This window comes from Stigmatopora nigra, chromosome 23, assembly GCF_051989575.1.
Source record: "Stigmatopora nigra isolate UIUO_SnigA chromosome 23, RoL_Snig_1.1, whole genome shotgun sequence".
Taxonomy (NCBI): Eukaryota; Metazoa; Chordata; class Actinopteri; order Syngnathiformes; family Syngnathidae; genus Stigmatopora; species Stigmatopora nigra.
In genome coordinates this window covers 527628-548509 of record NC_135530.1, presented here as the reverse complement: position 1 = coordinate 548509, position 20882 = coordinate 527628, and the positions used below count along the sequence as shown (strand labels likewise).

The 20882-nt window shown below is 50.3% G+C and overlaps 1 protein-coding gene across 4 annotated transcripts in view; it reads left to right on the top strand.

Annotated features, from left to right (window-relative positions):
- lmo3 (LIM domain only 3) overlaps positions 1 to 20882 on the top strand; it is a 53832-nt gene that overhangs the window by 28095 nt on the left and 4855 nt on the right. For 2 of the 4 annotated variants that reach the window (XM_077709307.1, XM_077709306.1), the window contains one exon: positions 10612 to 10825. In XM_077709307.1, coding sequence (XP_077565433.1) covers positions 10612 to 10825 — 214 coding nt within the window. Of the gene's footprint in view, positions 1 to 7256; positions 7673 to 8385; positions 8698 to 10611; positions 10826 to 20882 lie in introns of those variants that run through there. The other 2 variants (XM_077709309.1, XM_077709308.1) reach the window with 2 other exon arrangements.

Below are 20882 nucleotides of genomic sequence, written 5' to 3'. Positions count from 1 at the left end.
ACGGAATCGTGTCGGTCTTGTTTCCGAGCCGGCCCCATTGTTCCTTTGCAGAAATGGAACGGACGGTCAGACGGATGCCACCGTCCTATCACGGAAGATTATTCCGCCGCGGCGTGCTTCCCATCCTGGCCATTCCATTGGGCTTTTTCCCCCCTGCCCCGCCACCGACCGGCATCCCCCTCCTGCTCAAACGCCTTGTTGCCAACGGCCAGGCAATTCAAGTCGCAGGAAGTCATTTGGCATGCGCCGGCCGGCCGCTCTGCCGTCCAAATCTCCAATCGGTAGAAGAAAAAAATAGCGTCCGCCTGTGAGGTGAGGCTGTCTTTGCTCCCCCCACCTCCACCTCTACAGCTTTCTTTAAACCGGCCTGATGGTTTAGGGCCAAGAAGAAGAAAAAATGCAACTACAAAAAAACAAATATGTATTTTTTCAATTGATCTCACCTCCATACCTGTCTGTTCCCCCCACAAGACTTGGCATCTCTCCTGGCCGCCCCTCCAAGTCGCTATTTAAATTCTGAATTCCTAAGCGGATTTTCTCAATTTAGCTATACTTTTAATCTTTGGCAAAATGAGTGATGACTTCTTTCAATAAAAAAAAAAAAAAAGAGACGGTGATGGGGTGGCGGCGGCGGTGGACTGACAGGCTTACAGCGCACACCGGCGGATTAGTTTCCCGTGGAGATGAGGTTTTCCTTTGTGCCGCCGTGTGTCTGTTTGATGGGGTTTAACGGCAAGCGTGGCTGCTGAAATTGGATGCAGCGGGGACGCCGGCGAGATGGCCCGGCTTCGATACGGACCCCCCGCACCGCAACTTTGCCCCGTGCCTATTCCTGCGGCGCCAGCCAGCCAACCCCGCCCGCCCCAGGGTCTGGCCACTGAGCCTTTAAAGACTCGGGGAAAATGAGAGCCGGATACACAAACAGAAATTGTGCTGCCAACCAACACAGTGAGGAATATGCACACTCTGTCTAAAAGCGCCTCTTTTGAAAAGTCCACATTAAATCCCACCTGCGGCTTAATCCATTGCATCGTCAACACTTTGTTGTGGCGATGGAACGGCGACAGTTGTCGCCGTTCCATCGCCTCGGAACCTCGACTTGAGAGTCGAATTCCTTACTTGCATCTCAACGTATGTCAAATCCCATTCCAAACAGAAACACAAATGGTTGAAATTGGCCTATTCTACAGATGACGTCACATTTTCCAAGGTGGTCAGGTGATGCTATCCCAGGCCGTGAGCTACTGTCAAAGGTCAATGCCGTGACAGATGGACTCAGACGGTCTGCCGAAATGGGGGGGGCCGGCCGGGCCCGGGGGTTCCCCGAAAGCCGGGCCAGGGCGCGTATCCGTGGCCGTCCGTTTGTGGCGCTAACTCCTTAATCCAGTAGAGAGGATTTAAGCTTCTTTGTTTGCTCATTTGACTGCGTGGGTGCCGTATCCCAAAGCTGGCCGGCGGATTAGTCAGGCATTGTGTCAGTGGTTTGCGACGATGCCGTGGCGTCGGAGGCGGGGCCGGCCTGGTCCGGGGTGGGGGGGTGACCACAGAACCTGCTTGATTAAACATTGGAAAAAAAACAATATGAGGATTCATTTGCAGAAGACCTGCAACCAGGACGTTTGCTCCCACGGGGACGCTAAAGCTCTGGAATACACAGGGACACCATGTTTGAAATGAACCGTTGACTGGTCTTCTTTTTAACCCCCCAATCGGGGGGGCATTTCCACAGCCATTTCCTTTCTTGTGACCAATTGCGTGATGGAGTCTTTGGGACTGCTGCACCTCCAACTCTCCACAGTTTGGCTTTTTGCCTTTCCTTGGCAACGGGCACTTGACCTACATTTCAACTGATTGGGATGCTTGCCCCCTCCCAAAAAAAGTCCTGTATTGAAAAGATGAGTAATAAAGCAAACCCGACGTCAGCGCAACACCGTTTTGGGCAATGCTTACAGTTAAGTCGTTGGCCGCCATTGCTGATCTTGGAGAGGAGGGATTTTTTTTGGTGGGGCTTTCCTTTCTGGGCGCTTCCGTTCCGCTCACGTCCGTCCGTCCGTCTGGCCGACTATTTGAAGCGACTATTAGTGTTTTAACACCACAGGAAAGCGACTTCATTGAAATGCAATGAAAAGTGCGGCGAGAAGGCAAAGTTAACTAATAGGCTCCAATTTTCAAACGAATGCAAGATTAAAGTCAATTGAATCTCCCATTGGGTTTTGACTCAAACCCTTTGAAAAGAAGCCCCACAGTGGCTTTCACAAATGAAAAATAGGGCTTGTTCTAAAATATTAATAACATTTTATACCCTCATTAGAGCCAGCAATAACATTTGTTCAGAAACCGCTCTTTACCTTCAGCTTTCTTTTTTAGGGCTCTTGTTTTGTGCCGTGGCCTTTTCACCTTATCTTCTAATACTACGTAACAGAGGGTAGGGGTTGGGGGGGGGGTAGTAGTATCATCTCAAATATATTCATATTTGATCCGGGAGCCGGGAAAAGCCGCCACGCTTATTTCGCTGTCAGCTTTTTCCGCCATCCCGCGAAAATGAACGACGGTAGAAGACGTTCCCCGACAAGTATTACGATCCGTTGGCTGCCGAGAACAAGGAGAAGGCGTAGGAACGGGAAAAAAAACATGGCGGAAAGTGACAAATGGGAAGAAAGAAGGTGTCTGACTTTAAACCTGGGATCCCTCGCAGGCTCTTTTCAGCCCAATTGCCGCCACCGCCGCCGCGCTATTATTTAAGCAGATGGACTCAGATGGCCTAGTTCCTCCACTCCATATACCATCAATGAAATATATCGTACAAGACTAAGCAAGTCCGCGTGGCAAACGCGTGGCAAAGTCGCTCTCATTCTTTGGCTTTTTACCGCCACGCAGGGGGAGGATTTTGTCCAAAATGTCTCCCAAAGACAAAGAGCAGCGGGCCCCAAGGAGGATGGGGAAAAGTCTTGCGTGGCACGTAATGGGGGCTACAAGTCGCGGAAAACATGGCCGCCGGCCTAATTAGGACGAGACATCTGCTCTTTCCTCGCAGAATGGATGGCGGCGGAGTACAGATAACTCCTCCCTGACAAGTCGAGAGGTGTCATACGTCTCAGTCATCGTCAATCAACGTGGGAGGGAGTTATGGGGGGGGGGGGGGCGTGTACTTCCACATTAATGAGCCCGCGCTTTGTTTGTGCCATTTAAAGAAAACAGATTAAAAATATATCATTAGAAGGAGAAAAAAAAAAAACAAGGCCCCCCCACCGCCCCCCCCCCCTCCCTCTCTGTGTTTGAAAAGTGCGCAATATCCTTTTTATGTTGCTGCCAATTAGCTGGAATAAACTTTACACTGTCTTTGAAGATAGCGAGAAGAGAAAAAAAAATCATCACGTAAATTGGCTTGAATTTTGCAGTACGGATTTGTGATAACATTCCACTTTTGCGGAGACGATATCCATATCCAATATGCACGTATTTGGGAAACAAAATGCCGCGTCATTTACGGCTTCCCTGAAATAGAGCGCCATTTCCAAAGTCCGAGTAAGCGCCCCCCCCAATCCGTCCGTGACTTTGCTCCAATAGGCATTGTTTTGTTTGGTCTGTATATAGATAGATAGATATATATATATATATATATATATATATATTATTTTTCCAAACCATAGACACCAAAGGAGTCAATGCATGAAAATAATTGGAGCCCAAGGGGTAATATTTGTTCTCCTGAAATCCTAATTATTCCTATGGTCTTTGTATGCCAACAGTGAGCCACAGAGGGAGAGCAACACAAAAAACAAAACAAATCCACCATTATGTTTTCATCAATAAGCGTTTGAGGTGCTCTGTGGAGGCAGCGCCAAGGATTTGGTGCATGTGGTCAACACACCAACTCCCTTTTTATTCACCTCGTTGTGACTTTGCAACAATCTATAGCTTCAAATAGCCACCAGATGCTGCCCGTCATTGTCGATTTAGAAGCATCTCTACTCCGTACCTTGGTTTCGTGTTGGGTTTAGGCTCATTTGAACCAATAGCTGGTGTTCTGCTTGCTTAGCTCATCGACGACAATAGTTGTCCAATGCAGTGGTTTTGTGATTACGCTGTTCGCCACCTGAAAAGTAGACAAAGAGTAAAAGCCAATCATTTGCAGAACCCTAAAGTAGCACGCATGTAATCCAGTAGGTGAAATTGTTTAATAGGAAAGATAAAGAACCCGAGTACGTCTCAACCAGGTCATTCCGAATAACCGTGTCAGATCGGCTTCCGTTTGGATGGAAAGTTCCTGGCCTGAAATAAACAGACTTGCTGGCAAATGAGCATTCTAATTGTAAAGTCTTTGAGTCGGCCCAAGCAAAGTCGGCAACCCCCCTCCCAGCACCCCAGGCAGTAAGACGAAGAAGGCCTTTCTTGCTCTTAATGATGCTTCCTTCCCCGCTTGTCGCGGCCCGAGCGCCGCCGCCGTGCTGAGCCGGCCGGCTCTGCTCTGCCGGCGCACGCCGTTTGCTCATTAGCGCCGGTCATCTTAATTCTGCCCGCCTCCGGGCTGTCATGCACGGGGGGGAAATTACCAGACAATCTGCAAAATAAATACACTTTGGGCCAAATCACAGCAAACCATACAGCTATCCGACTCCATTTTTTGGGGTCTCCCGCTCCCTTATTGACACCGAAAGAGTAGCTTTCCAGACTTTCCAGAAAAGCCAGTTTGACACTCAATGTCTGTTGTTGTTGTCTTTAGTTTTGCTCCAGTTGTCTGTCACCAGCGCTGGCTGCTGATAAAAGTCCAAAAATGTCTTTTTGTCCTTGACAAAACGTGTCGATATCCCAATGAAATGCAGGAAGTGAAAGGCGGATCCCTCACTACAAGTAGGAAATGGCAGTATTGACCGAGGAACCAAACCAGCATTGGAAGAAAAAAAGCGTGAATAATTGGCGCTCCGGATGGGGAATCACGACTCCGGGAAGCCATCTCTTTCTTTGCTTTTAGTTTGAAAGTTAATGCGTTTTTTAAGGAAGTATTGTTGGGTACGGTAGGGATTGAAGGTGGCCCTTGAAAAAGGGAGATGTTGGTAGCTCCTTGAAAAGCAAATCTTCAACTAAATTGTTTGTAACGATTGGACAGGCGACTTTTGAGTCTGCGCCAACTGACAATTGTCAGCCGCTTAACAGACGAACGGCAAAAGTCAACCGGCTGTCACGTCAGGACATTCATTTGCGCCTTTTTCCTCCGTCACTGGAGCATTTTGTATTCCCAATCCTCCCCGAGTACCGATGGGAAGAAGGCCTTTGAAAAGCGCCCTCAGCCCAGCTTAAGGGAGTCTTAAGACGAGAGACGGGGGCGGGATCTCCCAAAGATGACGGACGAGCACGACTCTATCCCCCCATATCCATCAGCGGGACGGATAAGAGCGAGACGGCTCTTCCCGTTCCCGCGTTAGCCGATCCGCCCGATGTCAAGTGACTCTAGCTATAATCTCTCGCTAAGTTTGGCTGTTGCACAACTTGGCAAGCTTTAAGATTGGTTTCTCGGGCCGCTAAGAAGTAGACGCTGTATGTTGTTGATGCCGCCCGCCATGGCGGCCTAGCCCGCTCAATAATGCAGTCCAAAGTGTCTTATTCTGCTTGAATCCAGGAGGGAAATCACTGGGTTTCCTTTCATAAGTACCGTTCGGGGCTTAGCTCGGCCGCCTTTATCACAAATCACTTTAGCCGACGGTCAGAGAACAAAATAAATGATGGCTGAGCTTTCCCAGGCGGCCCCGGTTGGGAGTTATCAATATGATTTGATTTTGGGAGGAGGGGGAGGGGCTGGGTGGAATTCAGAGCCGGGCGGGCCTTGCATAAAATGCTTTCCTGCTAACAAGCAGAATAAGTCCACTTATGACGACAAGATCAGCGTCCAATACGTCGGGAAGAGTCATTCTGAAAAGTTACTGTCCTCTTGTGGAGACTTTTCATGTTCAGGCAAAAACTAAAACTTCAGTTTTACATCAACGGATGGTCTCGGAAAGAGGATCCAGTCTTATTTTTTGTAGTGATGTCGATTATTCATGCTCATTCCTCATTTAACAGCGTTCATTATGGCAGTCATTTGCGGCAGTTGAGGTTGGGGTTTTTGTACATTTCAATTTTGTCCAATTTAGAGAGCAGTTGTTGACTTTTATTCAGGCGTCTTTTTCCTTCCGATTGGTCGATGAAAAACGGGAGCATCTTTCGTTTATTTCACGATGGACTCGAACAAAGTTGAAAGAAATGATGGAGTGTCCGCATCAACTCGCCGTAACCATCAGCATTTGTACCGATAAAAGTCGTGGACGCCACAAATGCCAGATGGATTTTTTTTGTGGTTTTGGGTCCCGCCTCCAATCATTTGCCAGATAGCAAACAACAGGTGCTGGAGCAAAGAAGAGTGACAGAGCCTGCAGCCTTGTGAAATGAAGTGATTAGCCATCTTAATTAGCTGTCGTCTTTGGCCCTGGCCTTCTCTGCATGATGGAAACTTGTGCTTAGACGATCAATATGGAGTAAAACAACAGCCACCCACAAGGCTCCTCTTAATCAACCATTCCTTGGCTTGAAAGCTAACGGGCAAAGTCTAAAAAAAAATAAAAATAAATGGAAGCTTAGGTTAGGGTGGAGCCTACTAACTTGATTGGCCAATAACGTCGCTACGTATGACTGTCTTTGCGTCGCTCTCTGACCTCGGTTTGTGACATTCGCATTTCCCTGCTGATTTCTCCTTATAGTCCAGTGGCTAATTAGCCTAGCACTGATTGGCATGACCAAAAAAAAGAGGCTCACGTACCATTCTATTCTTCAGTCAAGCACCCAGTCTCTCTCTCTCTCTCTCTGCTTTTAAATTTGCCATCAGAGGAATTATTTAAGATAAAAGACATGATGATGTGTGCGTCTGTGGGGGGGGGGGGGGGATTTTTTTCCCTAGCCAGATATTATCATTACAAGCCTTCATGCAAAGTTTTTTCTTTTTTTCCCCCTCCCCGAACTTCTTGTGTCACTCAAATGGACTCCCAACGGGCACACACACACACACACACACACACACAGAGACAAGTGAGCGAGCACTGTCAGCCACCGCCATCGCCAAGTGTGGCTGCACTACAAAAGGTTAGCAGCACATCTGACTGTCAATAGTAAAAGCTGGTGGGAGGAGACTGGAGTTGGAGGTGAGGCGATGGAGGGGGGGGGGGGACGGGGATTGGGGGGTGTTGGGGTGAGGGTGGGGGGGAGTGTCGGCGCTTTGAGAGAAAGAGATACTTTGATATTTCGGAATGTAAGGAGGGTGAATGTGGAGAAGTGGAGGTTGGGGATCTAATTACCGGCCCATAATTGGGGGCTGGGGAATAGGGTTGCCGTCCTCTCAACTCGCTGCAGATCAATTATGTTAAGAGAACATCTGTAAGTAGAGCTTAATGAGGTCCATTAGAGCAACATGCGCTGCCTTCCCTAACGCTGCTTGTCAGCTTCTTGGATTTTGGAGGAGTGTGCCGACGTTGCCGCCACGCCGCCGCCGCCACGCCGTCGAATGACTGGGGACCTGGCGGAGGGCTTTAAATAAGGAGAGAGCGCCAGGTCGGACGGCTACACTCGCAGGAGGAGGCTGCGAAGAACATACGGGGGAAACTTACGGACAACTTGGATTTGCAAGATCCCGCGCTCGGACCTCAAGGTTTGACACTTTTGCTCCCCGTCGTTGACATTTTTTGGATTTATTTTTTAATATGTGCGTAAAATGCCAGCGGGGAAAAAATAGACTTTTCCTCATCCGTCCACGACAATCGTTTTGAGTGAAAGGTGGGTGGTTGGGTGGGAGTTTTGCGGAGAGAGGGAGAGGGTGGCGGCGGCGTTCGCGTCAACGGCGGCAAATTGCACGATTACCCAGATAGGCCGCCTTGAAATAATTCAATCCATGACAAAACCTAATTACGGCCAGGTAATACCCCTGTCAGCTTTAATGCATCTCATCAGTCATAATGGCGCGCCGAGAGCCTTTTATGAGCCATCTCATTATGGGCTGCCGGCCGGCCGAGCGGGCGAGCGGGCGCCTCAAATCCGAGCGGCTGAATTTTCGAGACCGTGAAATATGTGTAAAGTTATTGGAGTGGGCCGTACTTGACGAGCGCCCGTTCAAAGGGGAATGAGAAACGCTTCCGCCAGTCATTTGGGGACCGGCGCTTGTGGATTTCTTCCATTTTTTTTTTCCTCCTAACTTGAGCTAGCACTTGTAGCCCGGGTTTGATTTCCAAAAAAGCTTTCCCGCAAGCAACGCGAAGAAAAAGCTCTTCTTTGTCGTGCTGTCACTGGCTGGCTCGGTTCTCTCTCTCCTCCTCTCTCTCCTCCTCTCTCTCTCTCTTTCTCTCCTCCCTCCCTCTCACTCCCTCACTCCCACCCTCGCTCACACACACGCGGTGGCGGCGTCTCCCCACTCTGGTGGCACAAACCTGCGCGCTAACGGCACGCTCGACGACCTTTGCCTGCTTTCCACGTTGGGTCGATCGGGAGCTGTTTATTTTTGAAGCGTTTGGTCTTCCTTCCATCCCATCGTCTCCTCCTCTCCTCCCGTCAAGCGGATTGCCTTTCCTCTGGCCGGCATCTGCGTGCGCGTGTCTGTAAAACAAAGGCAGCCGCTGGACCGGACCGGCTCGCATGCTGCCCAAGCGGCTCAACAAATGCAGAAAAGGGAGAAAAGTTTCGGTAAGAAGGCTCTTTTTTTTCTCCTTTTTTTTTCTCCGCCGCCGGCTGCCTTGAGCCTCGATCCGTCCGTCCCTCCCCCGTCCGTCCGTCCGACCGACCGCCAACGACGGACCGCTTCCCCCGTCAGGCGTCAACGGCGTCTCCGATAGGTTACGGCCGCACTCGGCTGCCATGGCAACGGTAATTAAAGCGATGGGACCAAATGTCAGCAAATAGAGGGGAGCTTTAGGTGGCGTACACGTTTACGGTGGGGGGGGGGGGGGGTTCGTTTCGACCGACGTGTTTGCGCCGGGAAAGCGCAGAAGCCCCGACCGAGCCGGAGAGGCTCCCCGCAAATCCAATAGACGGACGGCATTAAAGCGGCGAGCAGCTGTGAGTCCCCCACCCCACATACAAGCCAGTCCCCACCCACCCAGCCACCCACCCTCCTCCAGCTCCTTAGTTTATGGGAAAATGAGGCTTTTGTTGAGGCCGTCCAGGCAAATTCCGACCGTGGTTCTTCTCCTTGATTGGCAATCCGACCCCCCGTTCCGCCTTTGGTAACGAGCGCCGGGGACTTTGTAGTGTTAACGAGGCCGCGGGACGGATCAGTGCGGCCGAAGAGGCGCGCTGGTGAGGAACCGTGGGCGAGGGAGCCAGCCAGCGAGCGAGTCAGCCAGGAACCCGACCGAGCCAGCCAGCCAGCCAGCGCCTGCCTTCTCTAAATCCAGCCAATTAACAAATCAACAGCCGCGACTCGCCGGAACAAATGAGTTGAGCTCTCGGCGTGCCTTTCACACACGCACCCAAAAGAAAAAGTCACTTTAGCGTGTTATTTGGGGGGCCAGAAGACGAGCAAAAGTGCACCCAGGCTGCTTTTTGGGCTCAGAACACAACTGTTTTATCTAAGGGGACGATACGGTTTGCCATTGTGTTGGTCGGGGTACAAAAAAAAAGACCTCCTATACTTGTGTGTTTGAATAGATTGCCATTAAAGTCTCCTCTAAAACATTCAGGTGGCGTCTGCGTGTCGTAGGATGACAAAAAACTTTGGACTGCATCGTTGGACTGCGCGTTATGGCACTTGCCTTTCCATGTCAATTCACCTCTCTTTATTCTCCCCTCCTGAATTTGAAAGTGGACCATCAGAAAACTCCCTCTGCCTGCTTGGTCTATAGGTTAGCCCCAAAGACTTTAGCGGCCATGTTGGCTGGGAAAACGCCAGTCCAGCTGGAGGGAAAAGGACAGCGGCCGTAATCAAGGGGATTTCAAAACCACGTGAGGAACGGGGCCATGTGTGCGTTGAATAGCCCACAAAAGTGGGGGGTCTCCTTAGGGAATTGTGGGAGAGAGAGAGAGAGAGAGAGGGAACACTCATTCCCGGCCGGGTGGGTCGGGCCGGTGCCCCCACCTCCACTTGTTCAAGTCCCACAGTGGAGCAACAAAGGCTCCTCGCCGGCCCCAGCCGGCTCGCTCGGGCCAAACAATGTCTGTGGCCACGCCTCTTTAAATACAGAGCGGGTCAAGAAGAGGGAAGAAAAGTGGAGAGAAAAAAGTTGGCAAAATGCACCGTCGTTGGTCATTGTCTTTGCGGCATTGGTGACAGCGGAGGAAAAAAGTCTCTGGAAATTTGCCTGCCTGGCGGATCACCCTCACATTACTTTTGTGTCCTCTACACTCTTTGCTATTTGGACATTTAGAAACAAGTCTTCTGGTGTGCCACTTAAAACACTTCAAAACAGAGCGTAAAGTACAATGTTTTTTTGTTCTGTGGCCTTCATCGCATCAGAAAAAAAACATTTGTTCATTTGGATGTCCTAAAACTAAACACTCTTGATGTATTTGTCCTTGTGTATTCTGATAAGATTGTCCTGTATTCTGGCGCTTTTGCTAATCCGTCCATGTTTTTTTGTTGTTGTTGTTGTTGTGCGGCAGGTATACAAATGCTTTCCGTCCAGCCGGACACGAAGCCAAAAGGCTGCGCCGGCTGCAACCGGAAGATCAAGGACCGCTACCTGCTGAAAGCCCTGGACAAGTACTGGCACGAAGACTGCCTCAAGTGCGCCTGCTGCGACTGCAGGCTGGGCGAGGTGGGCTCCACGCTCTACACCAAAGCCAACCTCATACTCTGCCGGAGAGACTACTTACGGTAAGGCAATAATACCCTTACGTCTTCTTCGGGGGCGCTTAAAGGTGGCGGAACGATCAAATCAAAAACAATATACCGCAGTTGTTTGCGGTGCTACTCCACAAAGTGCGTTTAAAAACCAAAAAGTCACGTCCGGGCAAGGTCATTCTAAAATATTGTTATTGCTCGACTACTCCACAAAATAGAGTATTTATTCCCTTACAAAGATTATTGGACAGTTCTACCAAATCAAAAACAGAAATAAGCTTTGTCCCGCCTACTCTTGTTGGATCGCTGCCATCTACTGGTCAATTTGCGTGAGTAAAATAGTCTCGGAGGGATGGCTCAGATCCGGATGGACCGGAAACGTTACCCTTTTTTTTGTCACGTCACATCCCCCCCTAACCGGTCCCAACGTCGCCCTAAAATGGAATGATTTACGTTATCGGGAGCAGAGAGAGAGATTCATGACCTCCGCCAGCGCGCTCATAAAAAGCTCTTTCTGTTTATTCTTTGGACTTGCGTTTATCTGCTGGTGTCAGCGAGGGGGGAGAGAAAGTGTGGAGGGGGAGGCGGAAAAAAAACAGGCAAATAAATCATCATTTCACCACAACACGTCCATTTTTTGGAGCCTGACAACGGGTGCTCCTGTTGTGTTTAGCAGGTGGCGCCCGTGTTATTAAGCCCGACATAAGAAGGGTTAATAGAATTCTTCAGGGGTCGAAAAGCAGCTGACAAGTAATAGTCCCCATAAAATGAAGAGAAAGAAACAGCGGGAATAACACGCCGCCACCGCCGCGCCACCGCCGCGCCACGGCGCCCCCAAATGCAAACAAAATGAGGGGAATTATCTTCTCCTCCGGCTCCATTTGCGGCTCCTCCCAACGATCCCTTTGCGCCCCCTTTTTTTTATTTTCACGGTAATAGCGGCGCTTGTTTATGCCGGTCGGTCGCCAGCGAGTGGAAGGCGTCCCCGCCGGAAAACGCGGCCGTCCCGATCCGAGAAGCGTCGCCAGGCCGGCGGGAAAGGCCCAAAAAAAGCTGTCGGGCACATCCGTTAATGGAAAAGTGTAAATTCCCGACCGGCATCCATTTTAAAGGCGGTGCTAGGAGAAGGCTTTTTCTTTTTTTTTTTTCTTTCATTTATCTATGTATTCATTCATTTTTTTTCTTCCCCCCCAACTTCCAATTTTCCTCTACAGTGGTTTTACTAAGATTGGGAACGCAAGAAAATGCGCACACCAGTCAACACCGCTAGATTTATTCTTTTTTTTTTTGGAAAGCTAAGCGATAACCAAATGTCGACACGCTGTCGTGTAATTCTTTTTCCCTTTTCGTGCCTCTCCTACACAATCAAGCGCCTTCTTGTAAACGCCAGAAAATGGCTTTTTTAAATATATTTGTATATCTGGCATCAAGCTTATTAGGCATTTGTGTGTCGTCGTCGTGGTCGGGCGTGACTGTGACACGGAGGCGTCAACCTTTATCGCCGCAGACTGACAGGCGCTGAAGAGAAGTAGGGAAAAAAAAAAAGAAGCTGAGCCTGTCTCAAAGCCATCTATTCTGCCGGGAAATCTCATTTAGATACATTCCCGCTCGTGAACATGTGTCATGGCTTTAATAAGAAAAGGAAAGGGATATTCCAACGACGTTAACTCGCTAACATTTGCGTTTGACTCCGCCTTTTCAAATAAACACAACGCTTCAGCAGATGATGGAATGTCGGACACGTCAAAAAAAAATGGTACCTTAGTTTGTGTGGAAAGGGGAAATTGCTTTGTTGTGTGAGATAGCCAAAGTTAGCTTAAAAGCAGCAGGTGGCCAGTGACATCTCCATTTTTCACGGCCTGGAATCGAGCCCGCGCCGTTCTGCTATGCATTATTCTTTCTTTTTGTGTGTGTAAGGTGGGGGTTGGTATTGTTTTACAAGGCACCCAGCTGCGTCCTACTTGCTTGGCCCGGGGTTCTTTTTCAAGGAGTTGTCTCGGGTGACCCCTCTCGCTGCCAGTTATTAATAATAACACTTGGCGGGGAATAGTTCACCTTGTAGCGCTCGGGCCGCCGCTTGTATGTCTAGCCTCGTACGGAGGGCGCTCTCCCAGGGGGGCAATGGGGGGGCCTTCTAGCAAAGGTAACCTACGCCAACCCGTACCGGTACATAGCGGTAACATCGGTCGGACACGTTCACCAAAGTAATTGGTGGCCTTAAATCACTTTGCCGGAATAGCCGCGCCCATCAAAATGGGGGCCGTGCTCATCATATCTCCCCTTAGCAGAATTCATGAGGCTTTAGAAGCATTTTAGCGCTGGCTGGCGCATCATTAGCTAGTCTCTTTCACATTACGGCGGAAATAATTAAGTGGTGCTGGAAGCGCCCCGCTCGCTCCAACTGGTAATATTCAAATAAGGGGAGCCTGGCCCGCTTCACTAACTCCAAGACCAGATCCAGGTCAATCCAGGTTTTTGCAAGCTTGGGATCAAGGCAATAAAATGCCAATCCCAGCCATTATAGCTCGATACCTTTTTAACGGCGGATCGTAAAAGGTCCGAAAGCGGCGCTGTGTTGCGTTGGGGATTTTAAAATGATCCTCCCACACAGGAAAATCTGATAGACGGCGGCGGCGTGGGCCGATAACGTCGGACCGGCCATTTTAAAGCATTGGCCGGGGCCAAAAAGTCACGTAAGGTTTATCCCATCTGCCGTGGTCTTCCACTGGGAAAACAACAGTGGACAACAGTGGAACCGAGTCCATCCACCCGGAAGCGGACGGTTCCTCCAACAATCCGCCCCCCTCAGATCCCCCGTTCGCGGATTAGACGGCGAGATGATTACTCCTCAGCGATGGTGAATAGAGCGCTCGGCGGCGGCGGAGGCGAACACGGCCTTTACTGTAATGGTCGGCTTGGTCCGCCCGCACCTTTACGTCTTGTGTTATTGTTGCTCTATTGATTTCCCGGCGTCGCACATTCTCTCTCGTCTTATGTAACTCTCGGAGCTTTTCTTTCTGCCGTTTAACGTTTCCACGTGGACGGTGTTTTGCGCTGGCCGATCCATAGGCTACCAGTCATTTCTAATAACAACCGGTCGGTCTAAACCACAGGACAAGATGTTTGATTTGTTTATCATTGGATAAGGCGGTCCAATTCCGGTCCCGTTAGGTGGAATGAATCCCCATCCCAGAGCGTCCCCATCCCACTGGGCGCTCCCCTCGGGCCGGCGGCTCGGCGGCCTTATCTAATTGTCTGTCCCAAACACATGAAGCGGGCTAATGAAAAATTCATCCAGTCAGTTACTTTGCGCAATTGAAGCCATCCATCATCCGCTGTGACTTTGTAATATAGTAAATGAGGCGGGCTGGCGTCCCAATGGCCGGTCGCCGTCCGTGGCGGCCAACGGACCTCTCCGTAATGAATATTGACTCCCATTGTGTTCCATTCGTTCAAGCAAATCAACTTTTTAAACACCACGCGTCCCACTTTTGCTCTTTCAAGGTTTTCTCATTCCAGAGAGACGATTGGGCGATAAGGCCTGGAAATTGGAACTTTTCCCCCCCCCACGTGCGACCAGCACGCCACGCGCTCTCCTTCCGGATTAACCTTTATGCGGCCCTCATAAAGGGTGTCTATTCACATGAAAGGGACGAGAGGACGGTGGCGGCCGGGCCTTCTGGGATAGCGGGCCTTCTCATTGGACGGCGCTAATCTCCGCCGTCCGTTCCCTTGGCATGCCCCCCTTTTGTCTTTTTAATTAAAGTCGGGCGGGCGCAGTTAGGCGGCCATTTGACCTCTGGCGGCCCCTCTTTACTGGCTGCGCCGCAGGTCATTTCCATGCATAGATTAATGTCCCTTTTCCTCTGGCTGACCAGCCTTTGCAGATTAGGTGGCGTCCCCCCCCCCCCCCCCCCCTTTTTCTCGCTTGTATAAATAGAGTGCAGGTGAGCTTCCGGTTGCTTTTCATTTTCATTCTGCTTCTGGTTTTCTGCAGAATTTTCATTGGTCAAAGTGTCTTTGCTGGATCGGTTGCAGGAAAAACCTGCAACCACAGCGGACCTCCAGGACCAGTTGGCTGGCCTCGACCTTTCAGGTACTCATTGGCATCCGTTGAGAAAGGAGTGCTTGAACTGAGACCAGATGAGCAGCCATTTTCGTTACAATTTGGAATTTCATTTGTGTAGTAGGTTGATGTCTAGCGACCCCCTTCCAGCTTCCCAGTCCCAAACCGTACCTTCCCCAACCTTCTCAGTGTAAATGGCAATAGTGGCAGGCCTGGAGCCTGCCCACCGCCACCGCCAGCGTATGTTTGGCTTGTCCCTCTGTTTCGCCAGTGTGCAAAAGGATGATAACAGCCTGGCCGTTTTCCCTTCCCCTCCTTTCAGTGTTTTCCCCCGCAGACTTGGCCGCTTTTATCTAGTTTGACGGCCGTGTGTTTCCCGAAGAACAGGCCCCAGCGCTCATTTTCCAATGGCCGCAAAAGCCTACCCGTTGCGGGTCGACGAAGGTGACCTGAATTCCCACCCTGGCCTTGTTAAAAGGAAGTACGCGAGTCCGGCAGCCCCATTACGGAAACCAACCACCGCCAAAGTGGGTGGTTTGGCCTTTGCGGGCAATTAGTTTTGGTAACGCGCCCGGCTCCACACCACCCGACGGCCGACGTGTGGCGCACCTGCTTAATGAGGCCTGTATGGAGATGGAGTAGGGTCGCCCGCCGGCAGAAGGAAAGGCACCCAGACGTACCGTAAAACAGCCAAAGCGGCTGACGCTGGAAAAGAGCGTTGCCAATTGCCGATGGCTCGCTGTCACACCCACTTACAGACGGGATTTGAATGCTGCGAGCGGGAACGCCACACCCCTGAGCGACTTCTCAATTAGTGGGCGCCCTAGCGGAACTGCCAGACACTATTGTATATCCCAACTCCCCCCGCCAACCTCCCGTGTCTCATTGGGCCATTTTTGTTTGGGCGGCGCCCTCTTTCAGGACGCCATCCCTTGTTTTTGAGGCCGTTTCTTCCACGATAACGGCAACCCCCGCGTCGGGGTCTCTGTCGCCGGGCAATCGGGCAGACGACGCACCGCCGGGCTTAACGGAGCGTAGCCGCCGGGTCCCCGTTGCCGCGCTACGCCGCTGTGAAATGAGATGTAAATGTGGCCATTTTAACAGGCCGATTTATTCATGAGGATGCCGAAAGAAAGAGGAGAATTCTAATGCTACACGCCGCTTTGCCCTTGGCTGGCCCAAACCGCCCGCCCGCGTCCACAAAGAAGTGGCTCGCCGGAGAGAGGAACAACTTCATTAGGTCGCCCGACAGACCCGCGTGGTGACGTCATTCCGTAGGGGAAGTCACCCGGGTGGAACCGCCGAGTCGAGTCTGGCGATGAAAATGCGGAATCTCTGGCCAAAATCATTCAAAGACAAAGATTATTGCTATCCGATCTGTATTGGTTTCTGGGCGGCAGAAGGAATCGATGCGGCGTCGTTTGCTTTTAATCTGCCCATCACGTTCTTGTGCTTTAAAAGAGTCAAATTGTGTCGTTGGGGAAAAATAGGGTCAACTAGTAGCACCATTTATTTAATGAATATTCCAACTATTTGTTTAAAAATGTCCTCATTCTTGACGAACGTGCAGGCATTTCCTTTTCTCCTCCTCTGGCTTTTAATGAGACGCTTTCTGGCAAAGTAGCGCTTTAAAGGGAACGTGGCCGACCATTAACCCCTCCCCTCCGCCGCCACTCACTTCACACGGCGAGCAATTACCTCGCCAATAATGCGCCCAGCTCCAAAAAAAATGTGAATTTCCCGTAATTACGGGCTTTTCACGCGTCATCCCAAAGTGGCGACAGGTCAACGTGGGCGCCGCCGATGGGGTCGGGAGGAGGAGGGTCACGCCCACGTCGGACGGAACGCCGCGTTTAATTGTCCCGTCGAGAGGGGGCTTCCATTTTTGGGGTCAAGAGCAGCGGCCCGCTTTGTTTGGCTTCCCAAAAGCGTGGAAGGAATGCCATCTGACGGAACAAAATGGCAGCCGCCCCCGAGCGATTTAGCGTTCGTTTGAAGTGCGGCCGCCGCAATTCGTTTAAAGAGAAAAGTCCCGGCTCTCGGGAACTTTTTCTCATTTGCAAATTCCCGCCAGACTTATCGGATGGCTCCATTCCGCGTAAAAATGTATTTCTAGTCGGTATTTGAAGCATTTAGCATCATTTGGTGGGCACCATTTTCAATCGTTTTTTACTATTTCAGGCTCCTGGACGCTTTATTTTTCATCCAGTGGAGATGAGTCAAATGAGCCGTGAAGAGCCACGACTCGCGGGACTCGTGTTTGGCGCAGATAATTGCCACGCCACCATTTGGCCGCCGTCCCGGTCCAGCAGGTGGGCCGGCAATCCGGGTAGAGTGCCTATCCGCCGCCACACCTGGCCGGATCGGAGTCTCCGCCCGGAACGCCGCTTCCAGTGGTAGTGTGGTCTGGGGGAAACTAGGCTCCTCCTCCTCCTCCTCCCCGCCAATACGTGCGCCCAGAAACAAAGAACGTGACCTTGCGCTTATCTGTGGAAAGCGGCCTCGTGTAGAAAAGCAGATGTTGTTCACCCTCTCGGCTAGGGGGTTATACGGCGGCAGCTAATTAGGCGGCGTCTCCCACCCCTCCATGAGCTGACAGTCGGGTTGCGGCGGCGGCCCATAATTCATCATTAGGATATCAGAGTCCAGGTGCAGATGAGAAGTGATAGAGGCTGGCAGCCGAGCAGCAAGAAAATCTTATCCCGCCGACAATTCCCAGGTCACGGCCGGCGTAATTGAAATAATTCTGCCCCCAAACGTTGTTTAATCGCTGACAATCACGCCGAGGCGAGGCTATTAAAGTCGGGAACGCCACAGTCTGATTACATCTGCCACCTTTAACCGACGGCTTCCCCGCTAACTTTCTTTACTTTGCGGCAATGGACTAAAAGGGAAAAAAAAAAGCCCATGTTAAGATGCAACAAATCATTTGTCTGTTATTAACCCCGAGCCTGTCATTATGCAGATTAGCATAGATTTTTCCCGGGGTGCCTCGACGCCACATCCCGGCCGGGGTCGTTTTCGCTCAGCTTGGCAGGGGAGGGAGGGAGGGTGGGGAGGAAGGAACGGACGGCCATGCATTACTGAACTTGCCACATTCATCATGTTGACTGATGGCACAGGCGGCGGCTCCCCGGGTCCCAGTGGTTAATGTAGTGGGTAATTAACTGTCATTTGCCTAGTAATAGGCCCATGATCAATGGTTGGTGAGGAAACAAATTCTAATCCGCCAGCTGATGAATGCACGTCCAAGGCTCAGGCAAATTCAAGTGGGAGGGAGCCACAGAGGGTGATGGGATGGCAAAAGAGAGAGAGAGAGAGTAAGGGGGCTCCGAATGATGGAGGTCAGAGGCAGCTGGAATTTTAAATGCTTACTGGAAGGAAGCAAACACAACACAATTGGCTAAGTGCAGCAGTTTACCTTTCAAACACAGTATGTTTGACTACAGAACATACCTTTAAATATATTGTTATTGCTTTCATAACTTGGTCAAAATCTGCGGCGCTGTAATTTGTTGAGTTGAAGAAAATCTGCCTCTCGCTACTTTTATTTCATAATCCATTTAATAGCTTTCCAAAATAATGTAGGCTCAGCTTGAAAATACTTGGTTATTTTCAGTTGCGCGGGAGCTCTGCCAACAACCGATCTGAAAGCCACTGGTGTCATTTTTTGCCTCCCGTCTGACTCCAAAAGTTTCTCTCTTCTTTTTTTTGGCAGAATTCCGACTTTTCACCTGGGCAAAGGCTAAACTTTTGCGGGGTGTCCAAACGGATTCAAACAGGGAGGCGGCCATTGTTATTTTCGACACACTTTGTTGGCCAGAGCCGAAGCAATCCATTTGGCAGCACGCCGCTCGCGCCTTCTCCAAAGGAGACCAGCGCCAATCCCCCTTTTTTGTTTTTTAGGTCCGCTTTGCTAAAGCCTGGTGGAATAATTTAATTGGTACACCCCCACCCTCCTCCGCACTCATCAAATAGGTACCACCGAGCCGTAATACACAACTGCATCAATAGCCTTTCAAATGGAGATTTGCGCAGGGCAGGAATTTGAATTTTTAGTGGGCAGGTCGGACGGAGCGCTTGAAATATACATGCTGTCTGTCTTGTCAGCCATCCGTGGATACAAAGTGTATGTCAAGCCTGCTCTTTTACATTGTTATACCCCACAGCCCTCCAGACATAACAGGCAGATGTTGGAATAAGACAGACAAGGCCGCAACACAAAGAAAGAAAGAAAGACAGAAAGGTAGATTTATTTATTAGCAATTACAATGCAGACGCTAAATTTATGGAATTTGTGGCCGATGCGGGTCCCGGGCTGAGCCGCCCCTCGTCCTTTGCATTGATTAGACAGGCTACTCGTTAGCCCCCGTGACATGGAACTGGTGGTGGTGGGGGGGGGGGGGGGGGGGCGCTTAGACTTGGTGTTTGATTCTGTAAGCAAATGTGTTGTGTAGCGCAAGCTGGCGGCCGCCAGGCAACGTTGAATCATCGAATGTAGCGCGTAGGTACTAAATGAATTATGCAGCAAACAAGTGGATGAGAAGCAGCCGGGGGCTGGCTGTGTTTAGCAACCTGGGGGGTCTTTGGCTTTCTCATTTGCTTTTCAACAATGACATCCATCACCCACGCAAGAACAATGGCGCTCGCGGCCTACAAAACACCATCAAACTGTTCATTTCTTTTAGTCAAGGCCGAGAGAACCACAACTTCCTCAAAAGAAATGTTGAGTTAGGACCTTATTTCGGGACAATCAACCCACATTACCGACAAAATTTAACGCGATAGAATGAAGCTCGTGTCAAATTTAACGTTTTTTGAATTTTTTACTCTCCAAATGGGCTACTTTTTGCAGTGTGCTTCTATTTTTCAGTTGACCTTTACTGCCGCAGAAGAGCGATACGATTTAAGCCAATCATCTTTTTACGATAGATCGGATGTCCATCGCTAACCGTTGACCTTAAACGGAATGACCTACTCGCTCTTTAAACCGTCTCCCGAGTTTTTTTTATTCCTGTTTTTCTTTTTTCCCCAATTCAACACAACAAATCCCCTTGTGGTAAGTCGCCGTCTTTAGTCTCGAGTTAACTTTCGTTATGGATCCCAGCCGCGGACACGACGGGGAATGGTCGTCACACAAGGACAGACATCGACAGAGAACCAGCGGGGTGCCGCACTTTTTTTCTAAGAAGCCGGCGGCTCGGCTAAATTTCAGTAGTTGAGAGAGAGAAATCCAAAGCATGAAACGGAATAGTGTTTTGATTGGAGCCGACAGGCAGAAAGCCGATAACATGGCTTTATTTATTTCTTTCCCCCCTTTTTTGTTTACGCCAATACCTTCCATCGTTTATAATCTGGGAGCTATCTGAAAACGATTCGGGTTACCGGAAGACAAGGACATCGTGCCCAGTAAGCGCCGTCTCACCGTGACTTTGCGGCGGCGCTGTTAGGCCTCCTGTAACGCCCGCCTGCTCATTATGGCCCTTTTTGTTGTCCCTTTTTTTAGATGAATGACTGTTGTTTGCAGGCAGAGAAGTCATCCTTTCATGCCTTTGACGCCAGCGCCTTTTGGCCATACCAAAGGAGGAAGGACGCCAACGTGGCTAAATTTAGAGAGCTCAAAGGATGAGGCATCATTCTTTTAATTAAGTCTGTAATCGTCCACAAGGGGAGCCATCTCCTTCTTTGCCTTGTCTCAAGGTGTGTTGACAGTGGCCCTCGATTGTGGCGCTATTCATGAGGGCCGGCCGGCCGGCGCAATCTATCTGCTTCCTTTGCCTGCGGGAAACATACTTTGTGAAGGTTAATAAACAAGGCGGCGTATCGGTGGCGGCGTATCGCCCCGCGTCTCGGCCGGCCCCCGAGATCATTTATCAGATTGCCATCTCTTACAGAGTGGGAGAGTGGCAGGCCCTTTTATCATTTTAACAACGATGGCTAAAAGTGCCCCGAGAAGTGGGCTTAATAGCTTATTTTCTTCTATGATTTCCTTATCAGATTCCTTTCTCCCCGCTAGGCCGCTCG